Here is a 17,785-nt window from a genome sequence, read left to right on the forward strand (position 1 = left end):
ATACATCAAGATAGCGTGGTGCCTTACAAATATCCATCTCCACATTTACAAAATCTTGACCCCATCTATATAAACTGACAATATGCAGCACAGGTCATTACTTTAGGGTGGCAGTGAGGGTCCAGCTACACCTATACACACACTTGAAAATGAAACTCAAGTGTCTTGGAAGACTGAAAAAAAATTCCTAATCTTTAGGATTTGACTCCACATATGGGAGGGCCCAAATTTGGAGGTACAAGGGAAAGGAGATAAGGGAGATAAGCATAGCAGGAATTCTGGCTTCACTGACAACTTGGAGATAGGGAAGACCTCCATCAGCAGGTCAATAAAACAGTGTGTGTTGACAGTTGTGGTTTAAAATTCTTTACGTTTCAAAAGTGCTCCCAAGCTTACAAAAATCTTCAGTATTTTCATATGCTGTATGAACTTACATTTTAATATATTTTTTTTTTAAGACAACTTCACTAAAACAAATCCATAACATTCTTCCTTTTTAGCTGAAGCTTTTCAAAGTCATCTGCATTAATTATCATAGTAACCAGAGATGTGTTGCAACAGCCAATCTTTACTAGGAACTTAATCCAATCCCTTCCAGAAATCTTTGTCAGAAATGGGGAGGAAAACTGGTCCATTACACACGGCACAAGGCAGATTAGCTGTACACAGGCAGCTTCACACATTCTGACACTGCAGCAGCTGTTTAGTTGTTAAATCTGACAGGACATCGTCTGTAACCAGAAGAATAATGCAGTATATTTTGTTCATCCAGTAATCTTATGAAATACTGGTGGACTTCTGGAACTGAAGGTACCCCATGAGTTAATGCTCCTAATATGCAATCCCTGGGTAATTTTTTTGTTTGCTAACTATTTTCACTAAAGCCTTGTGTTTGCACAATGACATGAAGGGGTATTAGTGAAAGTGAGAATTTAACTTTCCCTCTTTAACACTGATCTTTAAGTTTAATAGTAAACACAGACAGGAGTCCAGGCCTTGCAAGTGACCCCCTATCGAAACGAGAACACTCACGCAGAGGGACTGCAAAGAGCACTCCAGTTGGAAATTTCCACTGGGTCACGGCAGGGGAAACAAAATGGATTTTTAGATCCTTGTGTGATCCTCTTCGCCACTGTGTTTATGCATTTTTGCCCACACCACTGAAAAGGAGGATCAAGGATTTTTATTTTTTTTCCCCTCCCTTCATAAGGTATAATTTTCTAGCCTGTACAGACTGAGTCAGCTTGTTTTAACAATACGGAGGGATAAGTTTCTGTTCAGTCTACTGAAGAAAGTAAACTTCTTACGGTAAGGCATGACTAACCTTTATTGTTCGCTTGTAGCTCATTTGCCTTCCAGCTTTGCCTTGGAACTGATTATCTTTGTGTGTCCCCATTGGCACAGAATTAGAAGTGTAAAGAAAACTGCCTGCCTGACTAAACGTTATGGTTTTCTTACAATAAGACTTCATTTAGGTGCCTACTAAGCAGTTATTAACCAGATACCCAACACAGGCCTCATCAATTAGCCTACAACAGTTTAATAACTAAGCTGAACTTCAGCTTTAGGACACCAAAAAGGGGCATCACTACCATAAGCAGAAACATAGCCTTTAAAACCTTTAAGGACTATTTGTTTGGTGAATTCATTCCTAGATCTGCTTAATGCTATGGTCTCTGGAAGTCCTGTATTAGAGCCATTTCAGACACAGAATGATTGCAGGTCTTTAGGTGAAGCTTACACTGCACTTCCTTTTGAATAGGTCCTACGCCAGTACTGTTAAAACAGCTTTACATCTCCTGGTCCTGAAATCACTTCAGAAACATGCTAATGCTCCTTCTGTGCACTCCGCAAGCATTGCTAGCAAACAACTAGACATACACTTCTTCCCCCAAGCATGCTGTGCTCCAGGTCTTGCTGACCCGAGAAGCAAAAGCAACTAGGACTGAAACTCTGCTTCTCTTCCTGCACAGCACTTAACAGTAATCCTGAACCACCGAGCTAGCCTTCAAATAAGGCATATACACACCACTTACTTCAAAAAAACTCACCTCAGCATATTTGGCTGGAATATCAGCTTTCTCCACACCATAGTGATGTTTGCAGTTTGTGGCTGCAGCCACTTGAAGCACCACCTGACCCACACCTGCAGAAAAGAAAAACCAAATCTGGGAACAAGTTTCAGTAGAAAACCACTGCAAGGGGAGATAAGAGCTTTTAGAGCAGAGGCCAACAGGAAAAATGCAGGTAATCTGTGGGACTAGGCTTCAGGGTACAATTTCAACTCCCAGTTGTGTCTGACAGTTCCCATATGAACTCTGCCTATCTCTCAACCAAAAAGCAGATTCAAGGCAACGTGCATTACTAAAGCAAGTCCCATTTCCCTACAAGATGTGAAACACTAAGAACCTGTTTTTCAGTAAAAAGGGTTTACATCCTAACTGGAAAGTAAGTAGTGCAATTTCACTTTTCTTACAGAAAAGAATTTCTAGCATTGTAGTTCTGAGGTTTACATTTTTCAATATATTGAGCACTTTTTATGATAACAGCATAAGACTACAACATTTACAGCAATGTGTACTGATAATTATTAATGGCTCCTTTCATTAAATACTACAGGTTCATTTTTACAAATTCACACAAGTTTCAGAATAGCTACATTTTAAATTTTTTGTCCATGAATTTTATATGCATTCCATCAAATCTACAGGTTTTACATTGTAATTCACTATTTAAGTAAGTAATTGAACACACAGTTAGACAAACTCTACCACATCCCAAAACAAATACTTGTTGGTCACATACCTACGCCATTAATTTCAAGATTGGCTAAAATGTTTATCATAGTCTAGCAATATTTATACTGGTTTTCACCATGAAATGCAGCACAAAGTCTGAGAACATGCAAAGCTCATTTATATATGAGCTACTTTAGTATATTACTTTAGAAAATATTATAGGGTTCAACACTCAGAATTTCAGAAGCAACCACTACGCTGGCAAGACTAAGTATTACTTAAAAATGCATGAACTTCCCAGCACTCCAAATTCTACTTGCATCAGCTGCTATCAGCAGTAATTAGCTGCCATTTCTACACCTTGCCTGAATGCACCCCCTCTCCCTCACCCCAGCTTATGTTAAAAAGAAAAAATATTCATTAGATTTCTCTCTGTACGTGACCCACATTTTGCACACACTAGAGCAATGTCATTCCACATTTGTTAAAGCAGTCACTTAAGATTTTCTTAAAACATCCACCATTCATCAACAGTACACTGATGCATCACTTTTTGTCTATGACTAACACAAAATGCATTCTTGTCTCACCAGTGCGCTTAATGATTCTGCAGATGACCACATGGGAAACAAGAGTGAATCTAAGAGGATAGCCCATTTGCACAGAAAACATATTGCTGTTTTCCATTTCATTGGCTGCCGGCAGGAAGCAGCACTGGTAATTGAAGGGGTGGAACTCCTGCATTTAAACCATTACCGCTATAATGTTGTCTGGCACAATGAGAACTGCAGTGCTGACAGGGGGTTTTGTTGTTGGGGTTTTTTGTTGTTTGGGGGGGGGGGGGTTGCCAATTCCCATTTTGCATACACATGCGTATTTTATACACATGCAAATATGGATGTACAAATTTCTGCGGGGGGAGAACGTGGACAATCAAAGATCTGAGGCAGAACTGTTTCGCTGTTTCTTATTTATGAAGAGCAAGGAGGACAAAGACTAAAGGGACGATCAAGAACACACTGCATTGTCAAATATCACAATACGGCATAAGAAGTTATTAATCTTGTCTTTCTTTGGCTTTTCTTTTTGCAAGAACTTAACAGTACTGTAATTTCAGTTTGCCTAATGATGATGCATACCTCCATAAATTCCTCCTGCAATGAGCCACATATTCCTGGCATCACACACAAAACTAACAAGAACAGCCACAGCATCCTGGTGGGGGTTTAGCCCTGCTGTTCAGCCACTGCTGTATGCATGTAGCTATTGGAACGGCATTAAATTTACTGATAGAAATAACACGCTATGACAGCGTTTTCATTTACACTGCGCTCAATACTGCATTGATTACAATTTACAAAAAGTTCACTCCTTCAGTACAAACTCAACAACTATGTTCTGGTTTTAATTGTTTCAGTGCTCCAAACATTAAACGTCAAAGGCTTCTGAATTTAAACCATTCCTTTCACACAGGCTTTTTAGACTGTGAATTTTTATACTGTTGGTCAATCTCCAAGATTAAAATGGGGAGGTCAGAAATAAAATCAGGTATTTATTGCTAATGATAGCAGGTAAAAGTATCTCACACTTGAGCTTGTTACATAATCAGCAGCACTACAGGACTTCAGATATGATCTTCCTTAACCTTCCTGAACAAACAATTGCAAGCATCTATGGCAATTTTTTTCTTCCAGATGGAAAATAGTTTGTCAGATCTGATGCCTGTCTAAATGTCTCATCTGAACATAAGTCATTGAAACAGGAAATTTCAGACATAAGTCCCACCGAGGGAGGAAGCGAGGGGCAAAAAAAAAAAAAAAAAAAAAAAAAAAAAAATCACTGAAGATCCCTGACTGGAGATTTATTAAGTTTTGGGGCGGGAATGGCAATCCTGCTATATTAGAATGTAAAAAAGATTTGGTTTTTAACGACCGAATGTATTTGAAAATATTTTTCCCCAGAAGTCCTGTGTCATACCAGCAACAAAACCAAAACATACTTCATCTAAAACTTTATAACCCATCCAGTAACAGGGGAAATTCTTATTACTCCTTTCCTGCTCTGAACCAGATTTTAGCAACAAAAAGAAGAACTCTTCTTAGTCAGTATATCTCTTCCACATGTGTTTGAGTCATATCTGGTTTCTTTACCAACTAGAAACATCTATTTCCTTTTAAAACTCTAACCTGTTCATGAGATGCAGTTGTAGGTTGTAAGCTAGATTTTGTGGGGTCTCACAAGGCAGCTGTTAAAGCTAACTATAAAGTCTTTTTTGACACACTGAAAAGTATGTCAGAGGTTAAAAACTGCTTAATTTTCAGATTCCACACCAAGTGTTTCACACTGGCATGGGAAGGGTCAAGAAATCACATTTTCAGATATGAAAGGCATAAACTGAATACACTGAAAATAGATGAATCCTTCGAAATGGAACTGCTATTGTTATCTTTCAAGCATCATTTTTAATATTGTTTCTTCTTTATAAGTGTATCCACCAATAGCAACAGAAACCAAGAGTTTTCCGTAACAAGGGTTTATTGCATTTGTAGGCCAACATTTCACTAACACCACATGGAAGAACGTCTGGGATGTCTGTTTGGTCTATTTAATCTTGTGATAAAAAGCAGGAGCATCATTGGGGATTATCTAGAAAAGGTGCTTATCCTGTAACACAATCCTTAGTCCTGGTTTACTTTCCAAATATGAACTTCACTTTTTTTTTTGGTAAAGAAAGGAAAAAACAGCAAGCAAAAAGAGAAAAAGAAAACCCACTTAAGTCATTGGTCACTTACCACTGCCCAAGTCAACAAACAAATCATCCTCTGTCATTTTAATTTCATCTATCATTTGGGCCACTAAGTCAAAGGAAGTTTCTCCGTAAACCTCTGGGGAAAAGGGCTCATAGTTGTTTAGTTTCTCTGGATCAGTCACCGAGTGGTTATACACTTGCTGTAGGATGTGCCGGAGGAGCCCGTTGGAGGGACGAGTGTTCAGTTTCATCGGTTGGGTGGTTCCCTTCCACTAAAGGTAGAGAGCAGGAAGAAGATATGAACCAACGTGAGGACAAGCAAATGTCACCAAAACAAGGCTGCATTGGCATAATGTAGAAATGACAGAGATTCCCTCCCATCCCCTCTCTCGCAAGCTGGTCTGCAGGTGCTCTGTAAAGATAAAAACAGTGAACAATACTAAAGAAATTACGCAACACCAATTGCTCTATACTTTGTCTCACCTCAACTAATAGGTCATTTCAAATATGCCTGCTGGAAATAGGTGGTAAAGGGGAAATTAAAGAGATGTTAAAGGGGAAATTAAAGAGATGTAAAAATCAATAGGCAATGTAAAGCTTAATACTGACTATGGTTGGAGTAGGTGTAAAAGTTTGTTCACTCATTTTCTATTTACTCATCACCACTGAGTTGATGGTGACTGTACTGTCAACATAAAAGCAGTTTTACTTTCTTTCAGGAACTGTAGGATGGGAGGGATCATATGTCCTCCAACAGGGAGTGGCAGGAAAGAGATGGAAATCAAGCTTCCTTTCTTCTTCAGAAAAAACCCTGCCCTAAACACAAAAGTTGTTAAGTTTTAAAAGTGTTTACCTCTCCCTTTGATAAGGAAAAACAAACAAAAGAAGGACAACTTCAGGATCCCTCCTAAACATTCCTCTGTTTGAGATTCAGATGGCAAGAAGAAAATGAAACCAATCAGGTTTGCCATTTCAGACAGCAATTGCAAATGCTGAATAGCTTCAAATTTTTAGCTATTAACCAACATACACATGAAGACTCCTGAATCCAAACAAGCACAAGTTTTAGGGAGTTGTAGGCCCACAAAGTGAAGGAAAGCCTGGCAAAAAAGCCTTGTTGCCATTTGCACACTTCAAATAATTCCCACAAGCACAGCAGAGAAAAAAAATCCACCTATACTTTCACAATTAAACAGAATAGTAATATTAATTCATTGTTCATGTTTTGCTTCCTCCAGTTCAACCTTTTACAGGGGTAAGAAAACCAAAAAGCTCGTTAAATTGGTCTGAAAAGAGATTACATTCTAGTTTTGCCAGAGCGATCCCGCAGAACAGAACAGCTAAACTGAGTGGCAAGCAAGGAAATTCCTAAGCCATGGATCACTTCCACAATACACAGGAGAGTTCATATGGATTATTTAAGTACCCACAAGCCACAGATTTCCCCATGCAAAAGTAAATCTATATGATAAATCCCTGTGAAACATCTACACGCTAAATGCAGAGAAACCTTTTCTTCCCCCTAAAGGTAACTCCGCTATTTCAAAGTGCCAAAATAATGGTGCCAGAAGTGCGCACTAAGGAGTAATAGCTTACAAATCTGCAGTTTGGGGGAAAAAAAAATTTTTTTTTCTTTTCTTCCTATAAGAATGTCCCTCCAGTGCTAACTCCTTGACTACCCAGGTGTGATCAAGAAAATAAGGTTTAATATCAGACTTCTTAAGTCCCCAAAAGAATGGAAGTGCTGAATACTGGTGATGCAACTAGATGCATCTAACTAACACATATGATCCAGCACTCAGTCAGTCACTGCTTTCTGGATATTATTCACTATATGTGAATTCAAACCAGCTAAACAAACATGATGGCACGTAACAAAGGTAAATACATACCAACTGATGAATGCTATCAATGGCTCGGTTGTACTTGTCACAAAGCCTCTGCATGCTTTCAAAGCTACGTGGGGAGAAAGAACACAGGGTCAGTTAAAAACAGAGCGCTCTAAAAGGCAGATTTGAAGTACAACCTTGTGCTTTTTTGTCATCTTATATACTGTAACTGGGTGGCTATTTAGGGTTTGTTTCTTGCAGAACATGTAATTACATACACAGCTTCAGGACTTTGTATAGTTTCCTTTAAAAAAATTCCCCAGTAGACCAGGAGTACATGGCAAGTAATATTACGTTTCTTCAATTAATGGAAAAAGGACTGAATTCAAAGTATGACTTATTAGAAAGTTTTGTATTCTCATAGTCCATTACTTCTTTTCCATATTCTCAGCTGCACAGAAATTTAAGACATCTGTAAATTTTTCTCCTTTGTTCCATTATCTCTCTGTGATAATCAGTCCTGAGACAAGTAGATACTTTTCTAGAAATTAACTCTGGGACTGAAAATGCAGACAGGCCCAGGACATAATCTAAAATTTCACCCACCAGAAAAGCATACTTATTGCTTCATGGGTTGGTTGGGATTACAGTCAATTCAGGCAGATGCTTTAATGACAGAAGCTGAGAGGATTAAATAAATTCATCTCAGGCCAGGGAAGAAAAGATATTACTAGGAACATCATCCGTTATGTAATCAGACCCACAAAGCAGCAGCAAAAAAAAAAAAAAAAAAAAAAAAAAAACCAATACAAGGAGTTACAGGAGTAAGATAATTAAATTATGGCCATCCCCAAATCCAGAAAGGGGCGAGGGGACCAGGGGACATCAGAAGTAAGTGGCTCTTCAGTCTCTTGTGATCCTCATTACAACTACACTGGCTAGGACACCTCTCCGAGGAGTACTGCTGACTTCCACTTCAAGCTTTCAACTGCCCGTGCTTATTTCCATGTTAAGACAAAGCAAGAGGCTGAAATGGGTTTTTGTCTGCACAGCACAAGCATTTCTATAACCTGCTGCTTTTCATTCACATCCATGTGTCAGTCTATCTGCTACAAGTAATCTGACTAATTTTTTCAAAGGAAGTCAAAAGACTAAGACCATTACCAAAATTACAGGTTTATGACTTTCTTGAAAAGCTGCAGAAAGGTAAGTGGGGTGTGACTTTTGGTAACAGATGGGTTCCTCTTTTATTCAGTATTGCTGCCGACCACACTGATACTACCCAGTTAAACATGCTGTGAGGATGCCAGAACTACAAAAGTTACAGCATTGCCGTTGCTGTGAGTAACCCACAAATCCAAATTAATGGATTTGATGACAAGGGATGCTCGAGCCTGATTTCTCCTTTTGAATTTTTCAGGAGGAAGGGAGGGACTAACAAGTCTTGCAATGAAACAATTAAAACAAAATTAAGAGAGGAGGAAGCAATACCTTAAGCAGATCATGATACAAGTATCTGGTACTCAGGACAATAGCCAGTGATGAATTAGAGCGATGCAGTTTCATCTGTAAACCTCATTCTAAAAGTTTAGTCATGCTGTGGACTTGAACAAATTCAGTCCTTCCCATGAAAGCAACTAAGGAGGTCTTTGTAAACTGCAGCTTGAGGGTCATCTCTTTTTCCAGTCTCAGTACAGCCAAGTCAATACACAGAACCTCAGACCTCTCCACAGATATACCGCAGGTCAGAATCTGCCTCTCCCAGCCTCAAGGTGAATGTCACATACTATACATTCATTTTAAGCTGTTTGTGGAATAGGTATTCACATGTAACTACAAGCATCTTAAAATTACTTCTAACTGCCAAGAAGACTGGTATGAATAGTCTGCCTTTTAATTTAGCCCCCCACTCAAACAGCATCCCACTTGCACTGAATCCTAACCAGAGGAGGGATGGGGAAGGTTAACCTCCCACAGTCACGGCAGGCGGAGGACACAGCGCTGACAGACAGCTCTGGCATGCCACTTTCTAAACAGGAATTCTTAGTTACTACAAAAGTAGAAACCTCAGTGCCATTCAGATTCCTAACACTGGACGCAGTCCAACAGCGCAGATACCAATCATTGTTTCGGAGTGAGTAATTCCAACGTACACCAGAGCTCAACTTTTTGCTGCGTGGAGTTTCCAATTATGTCCTTAATCCAACAGCCTTTGCCAATATTGCTGTTACACATTTCCTACCAAAATAACTCTGCAGAGTCTGAAGCCAGTTCTAAAAGAAAACTTCAGTTCATAGTGTCTAAGAATAACCAGTTACAAACTGATTCACTATAAACCGTGCTGGCCTGTCCTCCTGGTGGGAAAAAAATATTCCTCTCACCTTTTTGTATCATAGTCAATTAAAACATAGTTTTCCATAGCAAGCTTGAGATCGGGGATTTCTTCACAGACCCACCTGGAACAAGAAAAGAAATAACAAATAAAAACATCTCCAATTAAGTATAATAAGGCAGTCTGTCTCAATTCTAGACTGGCATTGCTATATGTTAAGATAGAATACTGCAGCAGACCTGAAAGATCACAGTATTGTTAGGAGTAAGGCAGACATCACAAAATGCTAATTGGAAAGCTGCAATAGTTCGCATTTGTATTGAATAAACAGTAAGGTGCCTGTAGACATTGGCAGTAGTATAAAGCTCTTGAAATGGCACAACTTCAAAACAAGGTGATAAATGTATTCAATGCATCTAAAAATACTCAAAGCCATGGCTGATGCTAATCGAACGTAAAATGTAATGCAGAATTGCAATATTTCAAAAGAATTCTGATACTGTAACAAGCTTTGACAAAGCTAAATGTGGAGAAGACATTTCCTACAGCACCCAAAAACAACGCCACCATCCATTCATTGCAAGGATATTCTCCTCTGTGTAGCGCTCTAAACTGCTCTTACACCTTACATGACCCAACCCGAACAGGTTTTCAAAAGTTATTTTGATAAAAGATATCTTTTACATGCTGAGTTAACAAAGCCCTGTATGTTGTTGCCATTAGAAATGGAAAGCGCGCACCCACTTGCAGTGCATCTGACAATGGCATCTCACAGAAGAGGAGATCTTCACTCTTGGAATGTAGGAAGACTAATTCCTTTCAAAGACAACTTAAAAGCCACACAAACTTTGCACACACTTTCCTCCAAAAGCATCAAAATAGGAAAGCACTATCATCATCAAAAAACCTCAGAGCATGTCATAAGATGAATTCCAATAGGAACAGCAGAGTTTCTTCTTCATGCACCTTCATGCATGCTTCACTATTAAAATGGTGGGGGGAAAACAAAAAAAAATGACTAGAGATCCAACAGTTCTGGTTCCTTCTGGCTGAGTCACACTTATCAAATAAATATATAGGCAAGTAAAAAACAGAACTTCTACATCTCTGGCTGACTCTCTTCTGACTAATATCTCCCATCTCCCTAAAAATGTTAGGACTCTGATCTCTGCAAATTTTTTTCTCTTAAATTACATGAATGGGCAGTCAACAGCTGTGTGCCACTGGCTTGAAGAGATAAATACTTCTTTGCATTCTCGTACCCACCCCTTTCATAACCACATTGCGGTTACTTTGCACAAGGCAGGCAAAGGCAGCGTGAAAGCCTTCTAACACACTGTATTCACTGCAATCGTGCTTAAACACAGTTGTGAAACATGACTTTGGCCCAACTGCTTTCCAACACAGTTTTCCCCTTGCCTTCACCTAGTGTAGCACAGAAAGCACTAGCGCCGATGACGCCGGCCATCACTTTCAGCACCGCATCTGTTTAAATCCCTTCAGAAAGGGTCTTCTCAATAATCATACCGACAAATGATGCCACAAGTTCCCAAGGCACAGAATCTTACCAACATCAGTACAAGTGAACTAGAAGTAGCAGTGGCAGTGCATCTTATGTCAAGGTTTTGCAGTTAGAAAAAGAAATTTCTTTAGAAGAAAAAATCTCAGCTCTAGCCCCTAGCCCCATTCCCCATTCTCTCCCACCACAGACCATGAGAAAATGCTATGATTTCATGTCTATAAGTGATATTATCACAACTACCATTCAAGCACTTAGCTCTTACACTCATACTGGGAGCAAACAAGGCTCACTACCGTTTCCTAGGTCACAAGTGACTGACCAAATTTCAAGCTCAGGCGGCTATGCAGACAAAACACCATTCTTTGTACCTCACCTGTATCTGCACCATCCAATCCTTAAAACCTGCTGCAGATACAGCCCTCAGACGAGGGAAGTCTGTATGGTAAGGATTTAAAACAGTTAACAAGAACAGCTTTTAAACAATCTAATGTGGATAACACATTAACATCCCTCAGGGTTTGGGGTTTGTGTTAGCATTTAATAAAAGTTGTTCTACAGCAAGTCACCTCCCAATCCTGCTGAAATAACAGCAAGCCATGTCATAACCACTGCCTGTGTTGGGAAATGCTCAGACTTCCTGCTCTTCATATTTGTCTTTCACCTTTATCCTCCCATTTTCCCCACATTGGTCCAACTCTATCAGCAGAATTAAGAGGAATGCTAATAGGGACACCATTCCCAAATAATGCAAATGCTAACAATGCCGCAACACCACAGGAACAAGGGGAAAGGGAGAAGGTGCGGAAGAAGATATGCAAGACCAGAAATTAACACACCACGCCAATGATATTTTCTTAAGCTTGCTTTTCTAAAGATCAAATACAGACTGCCATAAGCACCAAAGTTGAATATCACTACTCATTTTTAATTCTGTTCAAAAGAGAATAGAATATGGCAAGTTAAAACAAAGTCTGTTTGACAGGGAGATTTGTATTGCAACAATATCAATTCAGCTTAGAAAATAATTTAGAGCTGCTAAATTATAATTATAACTGCTGCCCTCCTTTATATCTTGTCTCAAGACATCCATTCACTGAGATGCAGTAAGACACAGGAAAGGGTTCTAGCCACGTCTGCATTGAACACTTACCGAATTGTCTCAATAATTTCATGAGCAGCATCATGGTGTTTGTCCTGAAATAAAAAGAAAAGAAGAGATGTGTTCAAAGAGACATCAAGTGCGCTGTTTGTCAGAAGATTACAGGAATCACAATCTTTTTAAGAACATAGGTGGCATGCATACTAGGAAACGAGTCTTTGATTGCCATCCAGGCCATTAAACCCATCAAAATGAGCCCTCTAAGAAAAAATAGGGCTTAAGGAAATACATTTTTCAAGTTTCTATGGACTAGCAGAAGATTTACATGAAGGAACTGTCATTCTACTTATTTCTTTGTCATTTCCTGAAATCAGGAATTGTGTAGCTGATACCCTTGAGGATTATTGGTATGCAGTAGGTACTTGACTGCAAGTTCCACAATGAACAGCTGATTTCATCGACCTCGCATCTGGTACATGCTCACATCTCCATATGGGCAGTAAGATTCTAGCACAGTGAATGACTTTCTAAAATAAAGCATCAAATAAACAGTAGGAGTGGATATCAGTGTAGGGGAAAAAAAAACGCACAGCACACACAAAAAAGGAGGCCTGAATATGCAGACCTTTCCATGAACTGACAAACAAAACACGCATGCACAAAACACATTAAAACTTGTGCATTACAAGTATACACTAGATTATGAGGCACAGATGTTTGTTGACTTTAATTTGGGAGTTTACTCAGGAGCAACAGAAGCACAAGTAAGTTTAGCAAGCCATTCCAAATTCATGCTAATAAAGCCCTTGAAGCTGCACGTATATGCACCATGCTGCAAAAAATTCTATTTTAGGGAAGTTACAGAAGTTCCTATATATATTGTTGTATCCATCTTATGAAGCCTTAGTTACCAGAGTCCATCTGCACAAAGTTGAGGTTATATTTAGACATTTGTTTCTTGAAGTGGCTTTGACCTTTTAATTAGGAGTCTAGTATCTAAGGACCTTCCAGAGTTAGAAGTGTAAAGGCTCGCTCTCTCTCAAATAATTTCCCTTGTCTTCCGCTGCAGAAATGTTATTTCTCTAGAGTTACCAAGGGGAAATTCTATAGCAAAGGGTAGGGACAGGCAACAGAAAGCAAAGGACTGGGGGCAGGGGAAGGAAGGGAATGGAAGAAGAGAAACACTAATGGACAGACGACAGAAAATGGCTAGGATTATTTCTATTTCTTCAAGACATGGAAGGACATGATATAAGTTAAATAGAAGCTTCTTCCATCAGTATCACAGCTTTTCTATTTGCATGAGGAAACAGCTTTCCCCTTGTATAACCAGTTTATATACTTCTCATTCCAAGAAACTTGTACACAGTCCTTTAGATACCTGGATAAAAACCTCATGACTGAGAGGGATAGAAAGAAAGGCAAACAATTCTGAAGTCTGTTATATTAAAGGTATGAAGGAACACTTCCTATTTTACTAGGAAAAGCTTTTATTTTCAGAATGCAAAAAGTTAACCCCATATCTAGGAGTCACACCAGAGACTAATCAAAGAAAAACAAAACATTCCAGTTAAAATATCAAAAAGGAGAAACAGCCAACATAAAAGTAGTCAGGACATTTGGGATCGAATACACAGTGGCCTAGAAGCTGAGCGTTACCTTGGTCATGTTTCACAACAACATGCCGATGCTACACAAACGCCCCAAACATCGCAAGCCATGCTAAACAGATGTGGGGTTGTGCTTCCTCCAGTCTATGGCATTCGCTCAGGGCCTGGACTGGGACAGCCCAAATCCAACAGAAACCAAACAGCACCAGTAAACAGTCACCCAATTTAAGTTCAGAAATGTCAGGTAAGTAATTCTATTGATAAATCTTGGCCTAGAAAACAGGGAAGCAACTGAACTAAAATCTGCTCCTGACTCTCAGTGTACACATAAAAGAAGGAAAAGCATACAGGAGGAGGACTTTTCTTTCTTTTCATTTCTTATCTGCAAATATAAAAATAACCCAAGACAGTCAGCTCATCCATAAACATCCCCTGTAAATTTTCACCTTTCGCTACACGCAGAATTATCACAGTAGAAACCCCTTGGGCTGATCTAGCTCTTCCAGTAAACTGTGTTCCTGTATAGTAAGAATATGCTTTATCAACATAAGCACATTATACCGGAAAAGTGAATTCATGCTTATTCTGGCATAATCGTTTTCTCTGAAGAAGTTGTATTCTTCATTGATGGTTTTGGCCAGTTTCAGTGCTAGCAGAACACACGGAGAAACCCCTTGTCCTATAGGTCTTCATGAAAATGCCCCTATAAACGACCAAAATTGCTTCATTAACAGATTCCTTTGTCTTGGGTTAAAAAGTGAAAAATAAACTTAAAAAAAATAAAAATCACAATGCACAGCTACAACTACAGATCATACAATTTAAACAAGTGGTTTACGAACACAACCTCATGTGGAAACTCCAGCCAGAAGGGGCCTTTCTGAGTTTAGTTTGTGTCATTATCTAGGAATAATGAAGTTGAAAACAGTTCCACATTTACTGCTGCTAAACTTCCCATGTTGAAACACTTACCAAGTTTACTATACTCTGTAACTAACATACTTTGTTCGAGTAGACAAGCTCCCAAGATCTCATGCAAGTCTTGCAAACAAAATCAGAGATGATCTCCTACCACTTCTTCAAAGCGAAGGAGGCCATGGGAAATGGAGGAGGGAAGGCAGGGAAACACATCTAAAGGAAATACAGAGCAGTTTCCCTTTCTTTAGAGAAACTTGCAGTCCCATTTCAACATCACGGTTGTAAGATTTAGTAAGAACAGACATTAAACAGCACCAGTCATCACATCTGTATTCATGCAATTGTTTATGACACAGAGAGAGTCTTCAGCAACTCAAAAGGCAAGTTGAATAGAAACCTCACCAAACCAGACTCCACTCCGACCAGCATCAGCCTCTGCCCATCATCCTTTCAAGCAGATGCACTGGTTTTGGCCAGACACGCAACTGAGCTCAGTGCAGCACGTTTAACCCAGATCCTGTTACAGACCCAGTGGATGAACACTGAAACCAGCAGGTCGGGAGGGACTGACGGCAATTCCCGATAGCCCTGCTGCAATCACAGCAGTCTGACACACCTTACACCTGGCTCAGCCAACAGTCAACCCAGCACACTCGAAGATGGCCTGAAGCTTCTCAAATTCAGACATGTTTTTGCCTTTTTTTTTTTTCCCCTTCACTTTTTTCAGGCTGCAGTGACCCATGACCAACACCAGCATGCCAGCTATACCTCTAGTGCAGGCACGTCATACAAGCACGTCATGTTATACTTTGGCAAACAGTCATCTGTGAGAGCACAGCTTTACGCTGCATACTCACAATGCTTTGTCAGTAAAATATCCTGGTAAAGAGCCTCCTACAAACCAACTGGCTATCAATCATGAAATATACTGTGCAGAAGCCTTTTGGATGAGTCTCAAGAAGAATATCTGTTCTGTTCGCAGTCACAAGATGATGCCACGGTACTCTCTGTCACGAAGAGGAGTTCCATTCATCCTCCGATTCTGTTCCAAGCTGTTCTCCCTCCCTCCTCCCCTACACACTCATGTGAAGCATACTACGTGCTGCTCGTTGGCCTGGCTGTACTTCTGCAATGTTCTTGTATTTATGTAGTTTGAGAGGCCCTCGGAATCTTCTGAGCCACATAAATGGAAGCTATTTCATGAGCAAGACCTTATCTCTTTAATGTGGTCTATGCACTAAGTATTTAAACTAAAAAGTTGCAGTCTATAGTAGTTATTGAGAATGCCCAAAGCTATTCATAACAAGGTTATTAAAAAAAAAAACTAAACACACATTAAAAGTTAGTTATTGCAGTCAATTCTCTCCAGCTGAACTTTATAATAAAGAGTTCTTATTTTCAACCTAAACATTCAATTTAAAATTGAAACGTGAGCTCCCAGAGAAAATTCAATAGTTTTTGCCATGACATTTCATTGGAAAAATAATGGAAAGAAAGCAGACACTTCAAAAGTCACTTATAAGAGAATCCAATTTTCTATGGAAAACAGCGGAGAACAATTTCAGCCAGCACAACTGAACAGCTTCGCAGTTCCGATTCTTACAACAGGTTTCTCCATCCACATGTTACTACAACTCTAATCACAGGAGTTAAGAGTTTGAAGCCAGAAACACACCCACTGCTATTACTTTTAGTACACTTGTGCCCAGAAGCCCTACCAACACGCACAACTCCTGCTTACACACTGTGCCAAGCAGACAGAGCCCTCCTACAGAAACCAACAAGCTGCATTTAGCGGTTCTGCCCTTTAGGACACGGAGATTAGGCCATAGAGCAATTTTTAAGAGTTTGATCTTTCCCTTCACCTCTTCTTCAGAAGTTTCCCATCCTGATTGTTCTCAGTTAGGACCTTTCCCTGCAGTTTAGGCTCAGCTCCCTGATCATGGGGGGGGGGGAAGGATAATGAGCATTTCTGCATGCTTCAATGCTCGAGTCAGCCAGCCCTCTTTGTACAAAAGACATTTTGTGTCTTGCAGATATGAGAAGCCCTATACGTGGTTTTAAAGGCCAAATAAGACAGTGCCCAAAAGCTCTTTCCAAATATGTATTTTCATGCAATCATTATCATTTTCTATAATCACATACTCTGTTTGTTAACCCAAATTGAAAAAAAAAATTATCATCAATATGACCAGAACTTGTAAGTTCTCAGTAGTAATCACAGCTTAACACCTGTGTAAAAAAACTAAAAGGAGCCTCAATCATACTATGCATCATATGAACAGTACCAGACACATTTCAGTTACCTATACATAACTTCGTTCTACGAAGCACCAAATTTCTAACAAAAACAGCTGAATCAGAAGGTTTTGCAGAACACTCTACAAGAGCAAGGTAAAGTGAAAATTGCCATTTGTTACATTTTGCCACAAGCTAGCTGTTATGAAGGCTTGTAATTCACACTGAATACAAAGCACTACACGCTTCCACCAGGTGTGGCTGCTTTGGTTACATTATTTTTTCAGGTTAACACCCCTTAGGATATCTTAATGGCACTGTTTTGATATAAATCTGTATTCCAGTACTGTATCCTAGACTCTCAGGTGTATTTGTACAGGACTAGTTATCTCACAGTGTAACATTTCGTACTCTAAAGTGAATCTCTCACCTAAAGCAACAGATTTAAACATTCTATGTTTCTTCCTCAAACACAAAGAACATGTTCAGTTAAATTGGGCAGCCATCATTGCCTGAAGCAAGGAACAACACCCTAGTGCTCTTCCAAATTTACATCTTTTTATATTTAGGTTCTTCTTATGAAACTATGCTTATCCTTGGGAATAAGCCTAAGTTGGGGCTGGGGGTGAACATTGTATTTTTCTAAACTTCACGTCCCCACGTGCAGAGTGGGATCTTTGTGAGATCTGATCAGTCTACACAATGCCACACAGTAAAGGCAGCAAAAAGCCCAAACCTGCAAAACTGAGA

At 39.5% G+C, this 17,785-nt stretch overlaps 1 protein-coding gene across 1 annotated transcript in view; it reads right to left on the minus strand.

Annotated features, from left to right (window-relative positions):
- The window catches only part of DOT1L (DOT1 like histone lysine methyltransferase), a 66,981-nt gene that overhangs the window by 37,634 nt on the left and 11,562 nt on the right, over positions 1–17,785 (minus strand). The window contains 5 exon segments of the mRNA XM_050910683.1: positions 2,052–2,146; positions 5,531–5,759; positions 7,380–7,443; positions 9,698–9,772; positions 12,321–12,364. Of these exon segments, the coding sequence (XP_050766640.1) occupies positions 2,052–2,146; positions 5,531–5,759; positions 7,380–7,443; positions 9,698–9,772; positions 12,321–12,364 (507 nt within the window).

The sequence above is a fragment of the Gymnogyps californianus genome, chromosome 24, assembly GCF_018139145.2.
Source record: "Gymnogyps californianus isolate 813 chromosome 24, ASM1813914v2, whole genome shotgun sequence".
Taxonomy (NCBI): domain Eukaryota; kingdom Metazoa; phylum Chordata; class Aves; order Accipitriformes; family Cathartidae; genus Gymnogyps; species Gymnogyps californianus.